Source organism: Muntiacus reevesi, chromosome 8 (genome assembly GCF_963930625.1).
Source record: "Muntiacus reevesi chromosome 8, mMunRee1.1, whole genome shotgun sequence".
Classification (NCBI taxonomy): domain Eukaryota; kingdom Metazoa; phylum Chordata; class Mammalia; order Artiodactyla; family Cervidae; genus Muntiacus; species Muntiacus reevesi.
In genome coordinates, this window is record NC_089256.1 from 16,789,964 (window position 1) to 16,810,546 (window position 20,583).

Consider the following 20,583-nt stretch of genomic DNA (forward strand, 5'->3'; position numbering starts at 1 on the left):
TGTTGTTTTTTTTTTTAACCAGTTAGATATATAGATAGAAGACAGAATAGGATAGATAGAAGGTTAAATAAGGGGTTAATTTTTCTTTCTATACTTTCTATCTGATTGGATTTAATCCTTCCAAAGCATTTTTTCTCTTTTTATTGAGGACCAACTCTGACTTTAACTGTGTATGGAAGTGTTTGGAGCCCTAAGCTTTACAGGAGACTCTGCAGTATAACCCGTCCTCGATCCTTAAGACCATAGAGGATAGTCTGGACTGTATTCCCCAGAGGCCACGTGGTCCGGGGAACCGCATGGTCAAGGAACCTTTTCCCAAAACAAGTTTAAGGATTCCTTCCACTTGATTTCCTCTAGTTGGAGTTCTTTAGCCCCTCCCTGTTTTCCTTGTTTTGTTTTTATATTTATTAAGGATATATCCTGTCTTATATTTAATATCTGGGTAATATTTTATCTCAGGTGGTAGTATATGTCATTTGTTGTTTTTCTTGTTAATTCTTTAATCTTTGCAACCATGTTTGTTTTTTTATTTTTTTCTCAGTTTTCCTCTTTGCTTTTTCTTCTGTTTTGTATTAGGGCTGGTATTTTTTATGAAAATTCTGAATCGTATAATGGCTTTCCTTTGTATATACACACTTATTTGCCTCCCTGGACAAACTTTGACTTATTGCCTTTTAGAAAGGGAAAATGTTTATAGTTTTCCTTGTGATATAGAAAACGCTAATAGTCTATAAGATTTCTAGAATTTAAATAGGAATAGTACAAACTATAGTTATAGTACATTGTAACAGAATTTCTTTTTAACCTTTACCTTGGTCAAGATTTTTACTAGCTGCCTAGCCTTTCTCATTTGCCTCTGGATCTTCCTTACAGTGTATCTGGGGTATAAAGATTCAGATCATTTATTGGACGAGTAAAGGCTAAAGGACTAGAGAAGAGAAAATCTTGAAACCTTGAGGCTGATGATATTTGTGTTTTAACTTGAGGATTGTATAATTGTAAATGCAATTAGGTTTTCCATTTATTTGCAAAGTCTCATGAGTCTTGTCCATTATTCTGAGCAATGTTTAACAGTATTTTTGAGAATTTTTTTTTAAAAATTAGATTTAAATAAAGTTATGTATGATTTTTAATTTATTGCACAATTTATTGTCTGCTATTGTCTGCTAGTGAATATACTGTACTTTAATATAAGCTAGAACAAAGCTATATAAAACATCCATTTTTGGAAAGTTTCCTTTGTTCTGCAGCAGGGCCTTTCATGGCCACTTGTCATTATAGGAAATCCCCTTCTTGGCACTTAGGTTAATTGACTAATTGTGCTGCCACAGTGCAGTGTAGCACAAGAAATACTGATTTTCAATCTAGCCTTTTATTGGAAGACTGTGAAGAAGCTTTTCTGAAAAACCCCGAAGGCAAACCACGATTAATTTATCATCGTTTGGAGGATGGGAAAGTCAGTTCTGACTCTGTCCAGCAACTGATTGATCAAGTTTCTAACCTGAACAAGACCAGCAAAGCCAAGGTAAAATTCATATGTTGTTTTTAAGAACATGCTTGGGAGAGCAGTGTGCTGGGACAAAAGCCATGAGGTGGGAGTGAACCTCATGTTTTGAGGAAAGGAAGGAAGCTTGTGTGGCTGGAGCAGAGTGAGTGAGGCGACGGGAGTAGGAGAGGTCACAGGGGGCCAATCGTGAAAAACCTTGGTTTTTCTCACTTAGGGAGAGGTGAGGAGCCACTGAAGGACTTTAACCAAAGAGGAAGAAATGCTGTTGTGACAAGGCTGTCTTGGGCCGCTGTGTTGAGAATTGACTGTGGTTTGAAGGGAGGATAGTGGAGGGGTACATAGCTGGAGAGCTCCTGCTGTTATCCAGATGAGAGTTGCTGGTGGCTCAGACCAGAGGATGTGATGAGAAGTGGTAGGATTCTTGATAAATTTTGACAGAGTCAATAGATTTCCTAACAGATTAGTTGTGGACTATGAGAGAACGAGACATGAATAGTGATATATACCTAAAAAGTGTATGATATGTAAGTGGACAAATCAGAATCATTACTGTGCTTTTTTCTCAAGCACATTACTGTGCTTTTTTCTTCCATCTATTATTGGCCAAGGATCACTGTAAGGAAGAGCCTTTTCCTGGTAACCCTTTCTGAGGGCACTGGGAAAAGCCAAAAACTGATGATGAGTAGGAGAAGGATTTGATCATCCCTAGATGCAAAGCAGAATGTATTTTATTTTATTTTATTTTATTTTCAGAATGTATTTTAGAATAGAGATCACGGGCTTTGCATTATTGCATGCTGAGATAACTTGGTAAATGTTTATAGTTAATGATAAGAATACAATTAAACAACCCTAGGGTTTTCACAAAGTTTCTGTTTCTGTATGTCCAGCCAGAAAATAAGATCAAATGTGAATACAAGCATTTTTCTTGAGGTCAGCATAACACAGTGAAGAGTCTAAGAAAAAAAGAGTACATTTTTATTATAGTTAATCTCCAGAGCCATTTCATCTATTTTAATTATTTTAGTACCAGCCTACATTACTAGATGCTACAAGGGAAGTTACTTATTCTATAGATACTGCTTTTAAAAATTAGTATACCACAGGTTGAGTTTTTTTATATAGGAGTCACAGTCTCTCTACTATGATTATAAATTTAAATGTAGCCTAAACTTCTTTGATTTGTAGATTTGTAGTTTTACTGGCATAAAGATGGATTTTGAATGTTATGTCTACTGAATGGTACAGAAATACATAAGATGAAATTAGCTGTTTAATTCATGTGTGTGTGACTGTGTGTTTAAGGGGAAAAAAAATGCCCTTTATTCAGGACAACAAGAGAAGGGACATTTAGCAGAGTGATTAAAACAATAAAGGCTGGTATTTGACTTTGCCTAGCTTTGGAATGTTCATAACCCAAAAGTTAGCAAGGTATCTACAAGTTTTTACCTGAAACAAAAGTATGAAGATTCAGCCATTGGAGTTTTCCTGAAAAAGAGACTATTCATCTCACCTGGGGCTAAGCCCCCCAGCCAAACAGGGAAGGAACTGAGAGTGGCAGTTGTGAGGGTACCTTGTCCTCTGAACCCCCACCTGCCCCCCAGGTGAAGGCCCCCTCAGCCTTGGCACATGGCCCCCTCCCCCCACCACTCCTCTGGATCATTCTATAAATAATCCACAGATTTGCTGAGCACCTAGGCCCCAGGTCCACAGAGAAAAGCAGAGGGAGCCCCATTAACTCCCACTAAAGAAAGGCTGGTTCCCGCTGACCACAACCAGGGACCCCAACCCTTCCACGTTTCCTCAGGTTACCCTGATTACCCTTCCAAAACAAATAGGCAGAAAGCAAGCAATATTCAGAGAGGGCTTTGATATGAGCCTATGTGTTGAGGTTGCAGGACAAGAAGAAAGAAACAAAAGTTATTTCCCCCGAGGCTGTGCGATAAAAAGAATCAAGCCAAACTTAGGAATACTTTGCACACGCTTTGCTCCGCATGATAAAATTTGCTTCTGTTTGCAGGCAGAGATGGAGGCTTCATGGCCTCGCAGCACTCCCAGGGTCTGTCTATACACTGCACCAGGGCCCCAGCACATACCATCCCACCTATCCAGTTCCTTAGTAGGCTCCTGCTCTCTTGTTCACAGTGGTCAGCTGTGTGCATCAGTCCAGACAAAGTGGACTTTCAGTGGTGATACCAGGTCCTGGACAGAGTTTTGGCATCACCAATACCAGTCACTTTTCCAGATGGACACATAAACCAAAAAAAAAGCATACTTTTTGTTTTATCTGCAACATTGTTCACACAAAATCCCTTGCATGACCTTAGACAAGCTATTTAACTTGCCTCAGTTTCCTCTTCTAGTATAGGGTTGTGAGGCCAAGTGAGCTATACACATAGAGCACTTAGAACAGTTCCTGACACATAAACCTGTAAAAATGTTCAGTACCACCCCTTCCTCCTGTTAGTATTGCTTTTTCTTGTTGTTAATCTTCTCCCCCCCCCCCCCAGATCATTGATCACTTGGGAGATCCTGCAGAAGGAGTCTATAAAACCTATATTTATGTGGAAAAGATTATTAAACAGGTAAATATGCATTCCCTGTAATATTTCATCTCAAATATCTTGATTGATTTCAATAAAATTGAGTTTTCCAGAGAAAATCACTTGTTTGCTTTTTTGAAAACAATACCTGGGTTGTGTAACCTTGTTTCTGGCAAGAGTCCATCCTGCAGTGTTATTGTGACATTCCCAGTACCATGTATCTGTATCTCTCAGCTCACAACAATTTGATTCTTTAATACCCATCAGGTATAAAATGGATTACAAAAGTGGTAGGTAAAAAGCAAGTATTTGAGGGATAATGTTCATCCCGTTCAGTAGAGAGTTTTCTCAGATTCTTTGTGCACCTTGAGTTTTTGTAAATAGAAAAATTCAGGATGGATTTTACTATCTTCCTAACCATAGAGAGGAGTGAAAACACACCTCTATGTGTCTGAGGTCATGGATCACAGAGACATCTCGAACTAAAAGTTTCTATGACATCTCAGTATTATCTTGAAACTTTATATGAGTTAAATATTTTGCTTGATATTTACCTGTCTTTATTTTTAATATTAAAAATCATTTAAAATTATGTATCAGCAAAAATGCTAATAATGATAATAAAAAGTATTCCCTATCTTCAAGAAAAATGGGCACAAGAAGATGTTTAGCCTGTGTTTATCCCTACCTGCTGACCTCTCCCTCAGGGTACTGGGAACCCTATTTGAGAAGTAAGGGTTTAGATTACTTTTTTAAAATTAACTTGTGTTAAAGTATGGAGATTTGTTATTAGAGAAAAAGAGTGAGCCCTGAAATAAGATGAATTAAACAGAATAAATGGTAATAAATGAAAATGGACATACTCACCAACTTTACCACTTGTAGGACAATATATTTTCAGTGATTAATATAAAAAGTAGATATCACAGCAGAGATATTTAATATCAAAAACTCTACCTTAGTAATTAAATTCTTATAAAAATGTAAAGCAGCATATATCTTAGATATTAGCGCAGTCTTTAAAATTGTTCACTAGCCAAATACAACCCTATTGTGCAACATTTTTCAGAAACCAGATCCCCTCTAACTTTAGTGAAAGAGAGAGGTCTTTGTTTTTATTATTTTAATATTTCTTTGCGTTGTTCTGTTTGTCACTTAGTCGTGTCCAACTCTTTGCGATCCCATGTACTGTAACCCACCAGCTTCCTCTGTTGATGGATTTCTCCAGGCAAGGATACTGGGGTGGGTTGCCATTCCCTTCTTCAGGAGATCTTCCTGATCCAGGGATTGAACCTGGGTCTTCTGCATTGCAGGCAGATTCTTTACTGTCTGAGCCACCAGGGAAGCCCTAATATTTCTTTACCTTTATTTTTCAGCTATTACTTAGTTTTTTAGTTATAAATCGATCCCTGGAGGTACCATAAAAGGCTATAGGTTTGAACTCGTCGTCCAAGGTAGATGAGGGTCACCTTAGGCCTGTGTGCTAACTATACTGTACAAGGTCTTCACTTCCTTCATTCATTTTTGTGTGCTTGCTCTTGGTGTTCAGGACATCCTGGGCTTTGAAAACACAGACCTGGACACCAAGGATTTGGGCAGTGAAGATTCTATTCCAGAAGAAGATGATTTTGGTGATGTCCTATGGGACATACATGATGAACAAGAGCAGATGGAAGCTTTTCAGCAAGCTTCAAATTCAGCCCATGAGTTGGGATTCGAGAAAGTAAGCATTTGGTTTACAGTTCCAACAAAAATCAGTTGCGCTTAAAAGCTGTATAATTGTGGTTTAATCTAATTATAGTCAAGGTTAAGGATTGTATTAATAACTTCCTCATGGCTTAATTATCCATGTTGAGACATGTGCTTAGGTTTGTGTCATGTGAAAAAAAGTGAGATTCAAATATACTTATGAACATCAAACATGTTTAGTTACAGATTGTGCTTGTGTGCAAAGTCACTTCAGTCATGTCTGACTGTTTGCGACCCTATTTGCCGTAGCCCACCAGGCGCCTCTGTCCATGGGATTCTCCAGGCAAGAATACTGGAGTGGCTTGCCATGCCCTCCTCCAGGGGATCTTCATGACCCAGGGATTGAACCCATGTCTCTTATGTCTCCTGCCTTGGCAGATGGGTTCTTTACCACTAGTGCCACCTGGGAAGCCCTAGTTACAGATTAGATTTATCAACCACATGTTTATTATGCTACCATCTGCAATTCTCTAAGATAATATACCTAGGAAACCTGATAAAAATAGTAAGGCTATCTATTCTTCTAGTTCCTAGAGGAATCAAAATATCAAACATCCAGAAAACAAAGCAGAGTAGTTAATGCAATAGGCAAATCTGTCCTTCAGCATCTTTAAATATCTAAGTGAATAAACAAGACTAGAAGTGTACAAAGAATCTATCTTTAAGTTTAAAAATCACTTAATATTTAAAAATTAATAAAAGAATATCTTAAAGAATATTACAGTAACTGTCACTAACAGCTATGTTTTTATAGAACTTTTAATAGCTTTTATAATTTAGACTGTCAGTTTTATGTCTTGGTTCCACTGTTTCCTCACTATGGATTTTGATCAAGCTACTTAGCTCTAAGCTTTGACTTTCTTATGTATAAAGTGAGGATAACTAATAGAACCTACCTCACATGGTTGTTGGGGGGACTAAACCATATCTTGCACATAAAGCAATTGACACGGTACCCATCACATGGTAATGTTAAATTGCTATTTCATAAGGAAGGCAAGATGTCACTATTTTGTAATTGAAGAACCTAAGGTTCAGTTTATAGTTTGCCTGAGTCTACAGAGTGTAGATTGCAGATGTAAGATTTTAACCTAGGTCTTCTGGCTATAAATCCTATGCTTTCTTCTGTGGCAAGGAGTCTTAATGTGGGAAACACAGGTCTATAAAAAGACTTCGTGTACATGCTCAGTAGTATCTGACTCTTTGCTGTCCTATCTATCGACTGTAGCCTGCCAGGCTCCTCTGTCCATGGGATTTTCCAGGCAAGAATACTGGAGTGGGTTGCCATTTCCTCCTCCAGAGGGATCTTCCTGATCCACAGACTGAACCCAGGTCTCCTGAGTCTCCTGCTTTGGCAGGCAGATTTTTTACCACTTTAAGACACCTGGAATTTAGGTGGGGCCATGAACTTAATTGTTAGGTCATACAACCTAACAATTTACGAGGTTTATGAGGTCATAAATCAAATAAGCCCTTTGTTTCTTGAGAAGCATCATTTCTATCAGAAATATTTGAATTCCTGGGAAATATGATATGACAAACAGGAAAACTGATTGAAAAACTATACTAAGTAATTATTTATTGTAATTGCTAGAAATTTCTACTACCCTAAAGTTCACACAAAACTACTTATTACACATTCTTTTGATTCCTCATCAGTTATCATTTACATCACTGATACACTTAAACATCCTAACCCCCAAGATGACTTTGGAAACTCCTCTATATTGCAGTTTTCTGAGCAAGTTCCTTTTCAGCCCTGAACCAGGTTTTCCTATCTGGGGAAGGCCTTGGAAATAAGAGTTCTTGGGCTTTGCACAGAATTCACTCAATTTCAAAAAGATCCTAGGTGGCCTGTCCTAACTTGATTCTCCGTAGCGGGTTCAGTGACTCCAAGGCCTCAGATAAGACCTTCTCATTGTTTCTCAGGAATCCCTGGAAACTGAGATGGTCTTCAGAACAGGTGTTCTTCTGACCAGGAGATATAGGATGCCTGCTGATGATTCCCTCAAGGTCTTCTGTGGTTCTGTGGTTCAGGAGCTCAGGGTAATACAGTAGCCTCCCTGCAACATTCTGCAGAACATCTGAATGGTGCAAAGCCCCACAGTGATCTGAAAGGCTGTCCCTCATCCATTAATTGACATTAATACTGTAGTAGAAGAAATTGGGGCCCATTCTTAGTTTACTCCTTTGGACATATTTAACCAAACATAAAAATAAGCAATTATGAGGGTACTATTGATTAAAAGTAGATTTCATTTTTTCTTGCAGCTTTTCTCCACTGATTTCAGAGGATAATTGGAAATTGACTCTATTTAGCATTTGAAGAGGCATGTTCTTCCTCACAATTTACAATTTAAATTCATTTTTATTTCTAGTACTACCAGCGCCTTAATGATCTTGTGGCAGCACCAGCACCAATTCCACCCCTTCTTGTATCTGGAGGACCAGGCTCTGGAAAGTCCCTTCTTTTATCAAAGTGGTATGATGCAGTGCAATTAAACAGTTATTGTTGTCAGCATTTGAACTACTGAACTCATTCAACAAAGTGAATTATTGCATGTTTACCTTACTGCAGGGCCTGTGTAGAATATTAACAAAGCAAAAGGAGTAAAATAACAGACTCATGCCCTGAGAAATATACAACTTGAATGTTAGAGAGAGGATACAGAATGAGAAAGAAATAGCATTTGTGATCATGTATATAAATTATGTTGTTGTTTAGTCATTAAGTCTGACTCTTTTATGACCTCATGGATTGTAGCCTGTCAGGCTCCTCTGTCCATGGGATTTCCCAGGCAAGAATAGTGGAGTGGGTTGCCATTTCCTTCTCCAGGGGATCTTCCCAACTCAGGGATTGAACTTGCATCTCTTGAGTCCCCTGCACTGGCTGGCTGGTTCTTTACCACTGAGCCACCAGGGAAGCCCACATAAATTGTATAGGTCAGAGCTAAGGGAGTGGTCAATATCAATATCAACAACCTCAGATATGCAGATCACACCACCCTTATGGAAGAATGTGAAGAGGAACTAAAGAGCCTCTTGATGAAAGTGAAAGAGGGAGTGAAAAATCTGGCTTAAAACTCAGCATTCAGAAAACTAAGATCATGGCATCTGGTCCCATCACTTCATGGCAAATAGATGGGGAAACAATGCAAACAGTGACAGACTTTATTTTCTTGGCCTCCAGAATCACTGCAGATGATGACTGCAGCCACGAAATTAAAAGATGCTTGCTCCTTGGAAGAAAAGCTATGACCAACCTAGACAGCATATTAAAAAGCAGAGACATTACTTTGCCAACAAAAGTCCATCTAGTCAAAGCTATGGTTTTTCCAGTAGTCATTTATGGATTTGAGATTTGGACCATAAAGAAAGCTGAGCACCGAAAAATTGATGCTTTTGAACTGTGGTGTTGGAAAAGACTCTTGAGAGTCCCTTGGACAGCAAGGAAATCAAACCAGTCCATCCTAAAGGAAATCAATCATGAATATTCATTGCGAGGACTGATGCTGAAGCTGAAGCTCCAATACTTTGGCCACCTGATTCGAAGAACTGACTCATTGGAAAAGACCCTGATGCTGGGAAAGTTTGAAGGCAGGAGGAGAAGGGGATGACAAAGGATAAGATGGATGGCATCAGCAACTCAAAGGACATGAGCTTGAGCAAGCTCTGGGAGTTGGTAATTGAAGGGAAGCCTGGCGTGCTGCAGTCCATGGGGTCACAGAGTTGGACTGAGCAGTTGAACTGAACTGAAGGGAGTGGTCAGTGTGACAGGGAATTAGGTGAATCATAGAGGCATGTACCTTTATTTTCAGTTACTGGGCTCATCTTTAAAGATTCATTGGGATTTTAAATATTTGAAATAAGGCAAAGACTATTTAGAGTGAAATAAATCATTAAGAATATCAAAATAAAGGATAATCTTTACTATGAATGTAAAACTAGTTCTTTCAATTATGGACTAAGGTTCATTTAAGCTAATAAACTCTTATTTTAGTTCATCATGTTATTTAAAAACAAGAGGTAAGACCATTTTCTTTCATTCATAGTTATTATTTACATTGAGGAGTTACCCTATGTTATTTCCTTTTTATTGCCCTTTTATTCAAAGTTATATTTCAAAATATTATTTTTGTACTTACTGTAGAAACTTCTTTTTTCCTAGGTTAATGTTCATTTTACTAATACTTTAACCTCAAATGTATAGTGTTTTGATTTACATTAGTCACATCAATTTGTAAGTAAAATGAAGCTATAATTTTTTAAAAATTTAAATTTATTTAAAAAAACTAAAAGTGGAAGTTTCCCATATTAATTCAAAATTAACTGACTGTGTAATTACCAACAGGTAGCAGTTGATGCTTAATGCATTGTGAATTCTTTTTTGTTGACAGTAAAGGAGGTTTATCAGTCTTACAAAAGGTCTTTTTCTTTCAGGATCCAATTACAACAGAAGAATTCCCCTAACACACTAATTCTTTCTCATTTTGTGGGGAGACCCATGTCAACCAGCTCAGAGGCTTCCTTGATTATTAAACGACTGACTCTAAAGGTAGAATATACCATTTTTGGAGTTACTACAACTTTTATTTAGATTCAGAAGTTGTCTGGCCTGAGGACCTGATGATAAACTAATTTTCACTATTACTCATTTGTTTTGGTTTTGCATAAGGTTAAAAGTATATTCAATGTTATTGGGTCCTTCTGGTGACAATTTCGGTTTAAAATGCAGAGATAGAAATATTTCTCACCAGCTGTGATAAAGTGTAGCTACTTTAATTTGTATGTGTTCTCACTTTGTAGTTGATGCAGCATTCTTGGTCAGTATCTGCTCTGACATTGGATCCTGCTAAGCTTTTGGAAGAATTTCCACGTTGGCTGGAAAAACTCTCTGCCCGTCATCAAGGCAGCATCATCATCATTATCGATTCTATAGATCAAATTCAGGTATGTTTGCACTTTGTAACCTGTTGATACACTCAGAAAGAGACAAAGATATCAGTAATGACAGATGTTGAAATCATGTTTGTGAGAAAAAAATGTTGATTTTATTTCTTTTATTTCTGCTTAATTTATAGAGAGGAAGCATGTGGACAATACAGACACACACACACATACATATATATATGCCAGTAGACACTAGTATCTTGTTGGGAAGGAGAAACTGTATTTTCACAATTAGCAAATATTGTTCATTTTGACATAGTTTTAGGGCTTTGACATTTCCTTACGTGCCCAGAATTTGGATCAGTGATGGTAGTGTTTTGCCACTTGTTCCTCTAATATTCTGAGATAAATAATCCCCAAATAAGATTTTACCCTTAATAATAATGAGAATTTTATTTTAATTGGAAAGCTTTTGAAATATTTTAAATTAATAGATGAAATTTTGTTCTTATATTTTTAAGCAAGTTGAAAAACACATGAAATGGCTGATAGATCCACTGCCTGTGAATGTAAGAGTAATTGTTTCTGTGAATGTAGAAACATGCCCTCCAGCATGGAGGTAAGCTGCTAACATTAGTTATTTCTGGTTACATGAAATATTTTAAGTAGAAAGAAAGGTTTTTGATACATGATTATTCCTCATATTTTTCATATAAGTGGGAGTGAGGATAGGGAGAAGTGGACAAATTCAGGAAAAGGATGCAATCTATAGCATTTTGTGGGAAGTTAGATCTGAGATGTGAGGGAGAAGACTAGGATGGCCCCCAGGTTTCTGGTTTGAGAAATTAAATAAACTGTGGTTCCATAAACTAAGTTGGAAAACACAAAGGACAGGCAGGTTTGTGGAGGAAAGGTCATGAGTTTTGTTTTCAGACATGGTTTGTTTGTCAATTATAGCTCCAATTGGTGATTTCTGGTAGACAGTTAAATTTATGGGTGAGGAAAACAAGGGAAGAGCTGGGCCAGGAAAAATAAGACTAGACACCTGTGATCCTGAAATGCAAGTCCAATACTTAAAAAGGGATGCAGTGGTTGAGTTCTGTGAAGTGGTGTTTCTCAATCTATTTTTGTCTCCCTACCCCAGGAGCCTTTTTAGTAATTTTCTTCCTAATCACCTCCCTACTAAGAAATTTTAATATCACACATATACCATATATAAATTCATGAATGTAAACAGATATATGTGTATTTGTTGTTCAGTTGCTAAGTCATGTCCAATTCTTTGCAACCCCATGGACTGCAACACGCCAGGTTTCCCTGTCTTTTACTATCTCCCAGAGTTTTTTCAAACTCATACCCATTGAGTCAGTGATACCATCGAACCATCTCATCCTCTGTCTCCCCCTTCTCCGCTTGCCTTCAATCTTTTCCAGCATCAGGGTATTTTCCAGTAAGTTAGCACTTTCCATCAGGTGGCCAAAGTATTGGAGCTTCAGCTTCAGCATCAGTCCTTCCAATGAATATTCAGGGTTGATTTCCTTTAGGGTTGACTGGTTTGATCTCCTGGCTGTCCAAGGACTCTCGAGTCTTCTCTGGCACCACAATTTGAAAGCATCAATTCTTCAGCACTCAGTTTTCTTGGAAAGATTAAAAGTATGCTCAGTGCAATTGGGTCCTTTTGGTGATAATTTTGGTTTAAAATGCAGAGATAGAAGTATTTCTCACCAGCTGTGAGAAACATGACTCATATCCATACATGACTATTGGAAAAAGCATAGCTTTGACTATATGGACCTTTGCCGGCAAAGTGATGTTTCTGCCTTTTAATATGTGATCTAGGTTTGTCATAGTTTTTCTTCCAAGGAGCAAGTGTAATTTTGTGGTTGCATTCACTGTCCACAGTGATTTTGAAGCCCAAGAAAATAAAACCTGTTACTGTTTCCACTTTTTCCCCAGCTGTTTGCCATGAAGTGATGGGCCCAGATGCTATGATCTTCATTTTTTGAATGTTGAGTTTTAAGCCAGCTTTATCACTCTTTCACCTTCCTCAAGATGTTCTTTAGTTCCTCTTCGCTTTCTGCATTAGGGTGGTGTCATCTGCATATCTGAGGTTATTGATATTTCTCCCAGCAATCTTGATCCCAGCTTGTGAGTCATGCAGCCTGGCATTTTGCATGATGTACTCTGCATATAAGTTAAATAAGCTGGGTGACAATATACAGACTTGATGTACTCCTTTCCCAATTTTTAACCAATCTGTTGTTCCATGTCCAGTTCTAACTGTTGCTTCTTGACTTGCATACAGTTTCTCAGGAGACAGATAAGGTGGTCTGGTATTCCCATTTCTTTAAGCATTTTCCACAGTTTGTTGTGATCCATACAGTCAATGGCTTTAGCCTAGTCAATGAAACAGAAATAGATGTTATTCTGGAACTCTCTTGCTTTTTCTATGAGCCAACGGATGCTGGCAATTTGATCTCTGATTCCTCTGCCCTTTCTAAATCCAGCTTGTACATCTGGAAGTTCTTGGTCATGTACTGTTGAAGCCTAGCTTGAAGGATTTTGAGCATAATCTTGCTAGCATGTGAAATGAGTGTAATTGTACACTAGTTTGAGCATTCTTTGGCATTGCCTTTCTTTGGGATTGGAGTGAAAGTTGACATTTTTCAGTCTTGTGGCCACTGCTGAGTTTTCCAAATTTGCTGGCATACTGAGTGCAGCACTTTAACAGCACCATCCTTTAGGATTTGAAACAGCTAAGCTGGAATTCCATCACCTTCACTAGCTTGCTGGGGAGGGGAAATCTTATAATTTTATATAAAAAGCACAGATTTGTGGTTTATAAAAAGCATAAGATTTCCCTTCTCCAACAAAGAATTTCAGCACTTCATTGAGAATGGATGTTATAGGGTGATTAAATTTGACTGAATTACAAGTAATGTTTGGTCAAAGACTGTGTCTGGCACTGTTCCTCATAGGTACCAATACAAATGTTATTTTACTGATCATATAGAACATAGAACTAGAAATGTTTTACCAGTTTACTGTCAATATATAAGCTTTTATCTTATAACAGTGTTTGTTGTGATTAGTTGCTAAAAGTAATGACATGCATGCTATAACATGTATAAAGGAAATAATATTATTTAATATGTTTAACAGATTAATTTTATGAAGGTAGTATAAAAAATTCTTATAATGGACTTTGATTTGTATTATGGGAAGATTACAGCTTTGTTGTTTTATTAGAAAAGAATTTAATTTTTCTTTTTCTTTAAATAAAAGGCTGTGGCCTACACTTCATCTTGACCCTTTAAATCCAAAAGATGCAAAATCTATTATAATTGCGGAATGCCACTCTGTAGACATTAAATTGAGTAAAGAGCAGGTAAGTATTTTTAATTTTGCTGCTCTCTTTTACTCTCTATAGCTTTCTTTATTAAAAAAAATACCTTATATGAGACTTAAAATTCAATATAGGAACTCTGTATGGTTCCAAGAAATTGGACTTAGTTATTACTTTGTTAAATGCATTTACCCTTAAACTAATAACAGATATAGAACAAGCAATAAAAAAGACTTTGGTCTTAAGGCTTACTTTACTATATTATATTAAGCAGTATTTTAAAAGTGAAAAAGCATTTGTATGTTGACAGCACTTGTGGTTTACCACAACACGGCAGTGATGCCATTGATGAGGTGGCAGGAACTGTGTTATTCTGCAGGGACATTTGTTGATGGCTCAGTTGTAAAGGCCACTTAACTCCAGGGTGGTTTTGTATTTTTGTTTTGTTTTGTTTTGTTTTTTTGGTTAACTGGTACAGGAGAAGAAGCTAGAACGACACTGTCGTTCTGCTACAACCTGCAATGCTCTTTACGTCACTCTTTTCGGCAAAATGATTGCACGGTAAGTGGTAGTTATTTTATGTCATCTTCAGCAATTTTGTGTTTGCTGCAGAATGCTTCCTCACTGTGTGAAACAGAACTGATCATTATGGCAATCTCTCAGGCCACTAAGATTCTGGAGTTCTAACTGATACTGTGACTTGACTGAAAATTGCTAGCTCTTGAATATCAGAACTTGTTGGATATATTTGTCTGGTTTTCATCACACTAACCTTTTCTCAACTTGAGGCTGCAAAAGAAGGCCACCTTTGTTCTAAACTGTCACCTTGAGGCCCCTAGTTTTGGGAAAGTGAGGAGGTAAATGAGGCATAAAAAATGTTACTTCAGGCATCTTTCAGTATTGGTAGATAGGTATATTGGTAGGAATTTTTAAGTGTCTCTGTTCCCACATCCTGATAAACATTTCATCTTACAGCAGAGACTTCTGTTTTAGACATTCTCTGTAATGTGCCTTTATATACGCAGTAGAGTTTTACTACTTTTACTTCTTCAGGACAGCCTCACCTTGTCTGTTTGCAACCAGGGGTAAAAAAAAAAAAGACTAATGATTGTTTTGGTATTCATCAGAGTAGGTTGTAATCCTAGCACAATTCATTTTGTGGAAACTGAATCTAGTACTGTTGTCTCTCAATTCCACATTCTCACCTGAAGCACCAAATGTGAAATGAAAAAAATCTTTCAAAACTTTGAATTGCCTATATATTCACTGACCCCTCCCACTGTCCCCAGAGTTGTGGCAGTGAATCTGAGAATATCAGTGGCTTGCATGAGTACAATTCAAAAGTGTTAAGTCATGCATTTTGTATTTTTTAAGTTATCTCTTTTAAGAGGGGCTATGGGCCATTTTTTGTTTTCTCACCATTCTTTACATATTAAAAAAAGAAACTACTGGTAAATATTATGCAATGTTTTAAAACAGACCCTATCTACTGTTTTCTTTAAGCTGATGTTTTCCAAATTCTGGTCCTATTTGTTTAAATTTAGTTTGCATGGCTAACTAATAATACTTATTTGCAATTATTTTCTTGCTTCCTGTATGTAGGTGGTGTGCATCTAGATGTACCACATCTTCTTTTTATGTTCCATAGTGTGTAGTAATTACTTGATACATAGTTAAGTCCCAGCAAATGTTTATTGCATTGAATTAAATGGTGTACTGAAACAACTCTGAAGATTCTAGCAGCCCCATAAAACGAACGCTTCCCTGGGCCATGTTTTGTTGAATTCCTGTTGTTACCAGTTGAACAGGATAAAAAAGATAAAGTAGAGCCTTCTTTTTATTTACCCCAGTTATTCAGTTGTTGGCAGACTGTAAGAAATTAAATTTGTTCTCAATTCCAACAGTGCTGGGAGAGCAGGCAATTTAGATAAAATCCTTCTTCAGTGTTTCCAGTGTCAAGATACTGTTTCATTATATAGGCTTGTTCTGCGATCTATCCAGGAGTCCATGGCAAACGATACAGATAAAGAACTAATGAAACAGGTAAAACGTAATAAACTTATAAAGGGAAGATTATTTTGCCATGTTTGCATCTGTGTGTGAACTGAAGTAAATGGTAAATCCATGTAATGTTAAATATGTTTCAAGCATATACTATACCCCCTGCCATAGCATGCTTATGACCAGAAGTGATATCTCAGGGAATCTTCATTTTCCTGATTATCAAGGAGATTTTTCATCTTTTCACGCTTCTTGGTTATTCTTGTTTCATCTTCTGTGAATTGCTGGGTCAGGTCCTTTACCCATTTTTTAACTGAGTTGACTTTTTCTTGTTGATCTGTTAGTTTTTAAAGGTTCTGCATATTGAATACAAATTCTTTGTTATAGAGTTTACAAATCATTATCTTCCCTGTTCTTGTGTTTTAACCTTATAACATCATTATGCAAAGTTTTGTTTTAATAAAGTCAGATTTATCCACAGTTTCTTTTATGGTTTATGCCTGTTTATCTTATTTTTTTTAATCCTTTGCTGTCATAAAAGTGATTTTATATTTTTCCCTTCAAAATATTTTATAATTTTGTTCTTCATGTTTAAGTCCTTAATGCATATTACATATGTTTATTTATTGTGTGAGGAAGGAATCTACTTTTTTTTTGCCACACTGCACAGCTTGAAGGATCTTAGTTCCATGACCAGGAGTTGAACCTGGGATACTGCAGGGAATTCCCAGGAGCCTAATTCTTAATCTTTTAAAATATAGCTAGTTAATTGTTCACTTTACTTTATATATCTTTTCTACTGATTTGAAATGCCACCTCTCAGGTATCAAGCTCATATATAAACATGAGTCTGTTTCTAGGCTCTTCTGTTCCAATTTACTATTCCTTATCGATACCACTGTCTTAACTATTAGTACTTGAAAGTAAGCTTTGATATTTCATTGGGCAAACCCCCTCTTAATATTTTTCATAGTTTTCTTGGCTCATTTCTCATGTGTATTTTTAGAATTGGCTCAGCAAATGCCATGGAAATTCAATATGCAATTTTAATTGGAATTGCACTGAATTTAGAGGCTAATTTGGAGAAAATTATCTTATATCTTCTCCTTCATGAAAAGCTAGATAGTTCTCCATTTATTTAGTCATCTTCTTGAATGATTTTCAAATAACATTTTATCTTCTTTCCCATAAAAGTTTTGAACATCTTTTGTTAAAATTTGTTTCTAATGACTCTGTAGTAGTTAAAATAACCTGTAAAACTTTTTTGTTGCTGGTTATTCAACTTAGTTTTTGGAAATTTACTAACAACCTTGCTGAACCCTTATAGTTTTAACCTGGATCCATTTTTATGTTTATTTCTCAGCTTGGGGGGTTCCTGTAGGTTGGACTTTTCATTCTACCTCCAAACCCACAAGCTTCCTTGTCTTCTTGTTCTGCTATTTATCTATATATATTTTCAGTTTCCTACTTGTTTGGGATACTTGGGGGATTTCCCTTTCTCTTCTGAAGGTTCAATTATGATTTTAGAAATGTTTTTTTGCTTGTTGTTATCTGATATTAAGAGGCATTTGCACTAAGAGGGTTATTTTCTTCCACCATCTTCCCAGAATTGGAACTCTGTCATTAGTTTTATTAATACATTTCCTGCAGTTTTAATTTCACTAAACTTTTTCTATATGTATGTTATCTTTGGATGCTAGATTTTATATGTACACTGTCTTATTCTTGATTAGTGTCTTTTGGAAAGTGTGTTTTATTTTAAGAAATCTGTTTCTTGGTTTATTAAATCAGATGAATCATAAATTTGAACAAGTTAATAAGAATTATGACATTTTAAAAGAATTATGGACATTTTAATGGCTTAGTTAACAATAGAGGTACTGTATAATCACTGTCAATTTATTTTGTCTACCTAGATTCTCTGCCTTGTAAATATTAGTCACAATGGTGTGAATGAGTCAGAATTGATGGAACTCTATCCTGAGATGTCCTGGACTGTCTTGACCTCCCTTATTCACAGTTTACACAAAATGTGTTTGTTGACTTATGGTTGCGGTTTGCTCAAGTTTCAACATCTACAGGTAAATGTTATCTTAGTAAGGCTTTTTTCACTTATTGAAATGTCCACATATCATCACATATGTATTATGCTATATAATACCATATTATTTCAAATATTTCAATTATAAGACAAAATTGAAATCTCAAAATTGACATTACAGATATTTTTCCAGTAATTTTAGGTTAGATACAAAATTTGGCTAATATTCTTATGAAGTAAATACCTTTGTGAAATGGCTATTACTTTAAAAGGTTGTTTTTTCTGAAAGAGAAAAACGTTTTTTCAATTTTATGTTTCATTGTATTATTGGCATATTATACATGTTTTAAGAGCTTGGGCTCTGTCACTCTGCCTCAAATCACAGCTCAGGTCTTTACAGCTTCATGTAACCCTGGGCATGTTTTCTGAGCCTTGGGCTGATGTTTTCAGCTTACCTCAGGGGTTGTGAAGATAATTAATTGAAGTGGTGAATAATTAATTGGTCCTGGTGAAGTCCTAAACATGATTTCTAGCACATAGTAAATTATGACTAATATAACTTTTTTTTTACCATATAATTTGCATCTGTTAATCCCAAATTCCCAATCCTTCCCTTCACAACTACCCTTTCCCCTTGGAAAACACAATCTGTTTTCTATGTCTGTGATTCTGTTTCATAGATATGTTTATTTGTGTCATATTTCAGATCCCACATGTAAGTGGTAATCATAGTTTGTTTCTTTCTGACTTCGCTTAGTATGATAATCACTAGGTTCATCCATGCTGCATTTCAATTCTTTTGTTTATGGCTGAGTAAATATTCCATTGTGTATATGTACCATGTATTTTTTATCCATTCTCCTATTGATGGACATTTAGGTTTTTTCCATGTCTTGGCTATTGTAAAGAGAACTACCATGAATACAGAAGTGCATGTAAATTAGTTTTTTCTGGATATATGCCAAGAGTGGAATTGCCAGATCTTATGATTACTCTATTTTTAGTTTTTTAAGAAACCTCCATGCTGTTTTCCATAGTGGCTGTACCAGCTTACATCCCTACCAGCACTATAGGAGGGTTCCCTTTTCTCTACACCCTCTGCAACATTTGTTATTTGTAGACTTTAATGATGGCCATTCTGACTGGTGTGAGATGGTACCTCACTGTAGTTTCGATTTACATTTCTCTAAAAATTAGCAATGATGTATCTTGTCATATGCCTGTTCACCATCTGTGTCTTCTTTAGAGATATATCTACTTACGTCTTCTGCCCATTTCTTGACTGGGTTGTTTGGTTTTTTGTTATTGAGTTGTATGAGCTGTTGGTATATTTTGGAAATTAAACCACTGTTGGACACATCATTCACAAATATATTCTCCCTGTTTTTTTGTTTGTTTGTTTGTTTATGATTTCCTTTGCTGTACAGAAGCTTATAAATTTGAGTAAGCCCTGTTGGTTTAGTTTTGCTTTTATTTCTATTGCCTTAGGAGACTGACCTAAGAAAGCACTGGTACATTTTTGTCAGAGAATGTTTTGCCTATGTTCTCTTCTATGAGTTTTATGGTGTCATGTCTTATATTTAAGTCTTTAAGTCATTTTGAGTTTGTTTTTGTGTATGGTGAGAGGATGTGTTCTAACTTCACTGATTTACATGCAGCTGTACAACTTTCCTAACACAACTTGCTGAAAAGATTGTCTTTTCTCCATTGTATATTCTTGCTTCCTTTGTCGAAAATTAATTGACAGCGGGTGTGTGGGTTTTTCTTGGCTATTTCGGTCCATTGATCCATAGGTCTGTTTTTGTGCCAATACCATGGTGTTTTGATTGCTATAGCTTTGTAGTATTGTCTGAAGTCTTGGGGGGTTATTCCTCCTGCTTTGTTCTTTTTCATAAGGATTGCTTTGGCAGTTGTGTGTCTTTTTATGGTTCCATATAAATTTTAGAATCATTTGTTCTAGTTCTATGAAAAATGTCATGGGTAATTTGGTAGGGATCACATTAAATCTGTAGTTTGCTTTGGGTAGTATGTCCATTTTAACAATATTAATTCTTCCAATCCAAGAGCATGGGATATCTTCTATTTTTTTGAATCATATTCAGTTTCATTTATTAATGTTTTATAGCTCTTAGCATATAAGTCTTTCACCTCCTTGGTAAGATTTACACCTAAGTATTTTATTTTTTACTATGACATTAAAAGGAATATTTTTTTACATTCTCTAATATTTCATTGTTAGTGTAAAGAAATACAACTGATTTCTTTATGTTAATCTTATATCCTACTATCTTCCTGAATTCATTTATCTGTTCTAGTAGTTTTTATATGGAGTCTTTAAAGTTTTCTATATGCAGCATCATGTCATCTGCATATAATGACAATTTTAATTCTTCCCTACCAATTTGAACACCTTTTACTTTTTTTTTTGTCTGATTGCTGTGTCTAGGACTTCAAATACTATGCTGAAGATAAGTGGGGAGAGTGGGCATCTTTGTCTTCTTCCAGA

At 36.2% G+C, this 20,583-nt stretch overlaps 1 protein-coding gene across 5 annotated transcripts in view; it reads left to right on the forward strand.

Annotated features, from left to right (window-relative positions):
• The window catches only part of NPHP3 (nephrocystin 3), a 59,351-nt gene that overhangs the window by 17,128 nt on the left and 21,640 nt on the right, over positions 1-20,583 (forward strand). For 3 of the 5 annotated variants that reach the window (XM_065942344.1, XM_065942345.1, XM_065942349.1), the window contains exons 7-17: positions 1,369-1,525; positions 4,018-4,092; positions 5,600-5,773; positions 8,178-8,281; positions 10,240-10,354; positions 10,606-10,749; positions 11,211-11,308; positions 13,975-14,077; positions 14,514-14,596; positions 15,940-16,078; positions 17,953-18,117. In XM_065942344.1, the coding sequence (XP_065798416.1) occupies positions 1,369-1,525; positions 4,018-4,092; positions 5,600-5,773; positions 8,178-8,281; positions 10,240-10,354; positions 10,606-10,749; positions 11,211-11,308; positions 13,975-14,077; positions 14,514-14,596; positions 15,940-16,078; positions 17,953-18,117 (1,357 nt within the window). The remainder of the gene's footprint in view (positions 1-1,368; positions 1,526-4,017; positions 4,093-5,599; positions 5,774-8,177; positions 8,282-10,239; positions 10,355-10,605; positions 10,750-11,210; positions 11,309-13,974; positions 14,078-14,513; positions 14,597-15,939; positions 16,079-17,952; positions 18,118-20,583) is intronic. The other 2 variants (XM_065942347.1, XM_065942348.1) reach the window with 2 other exon arrangements.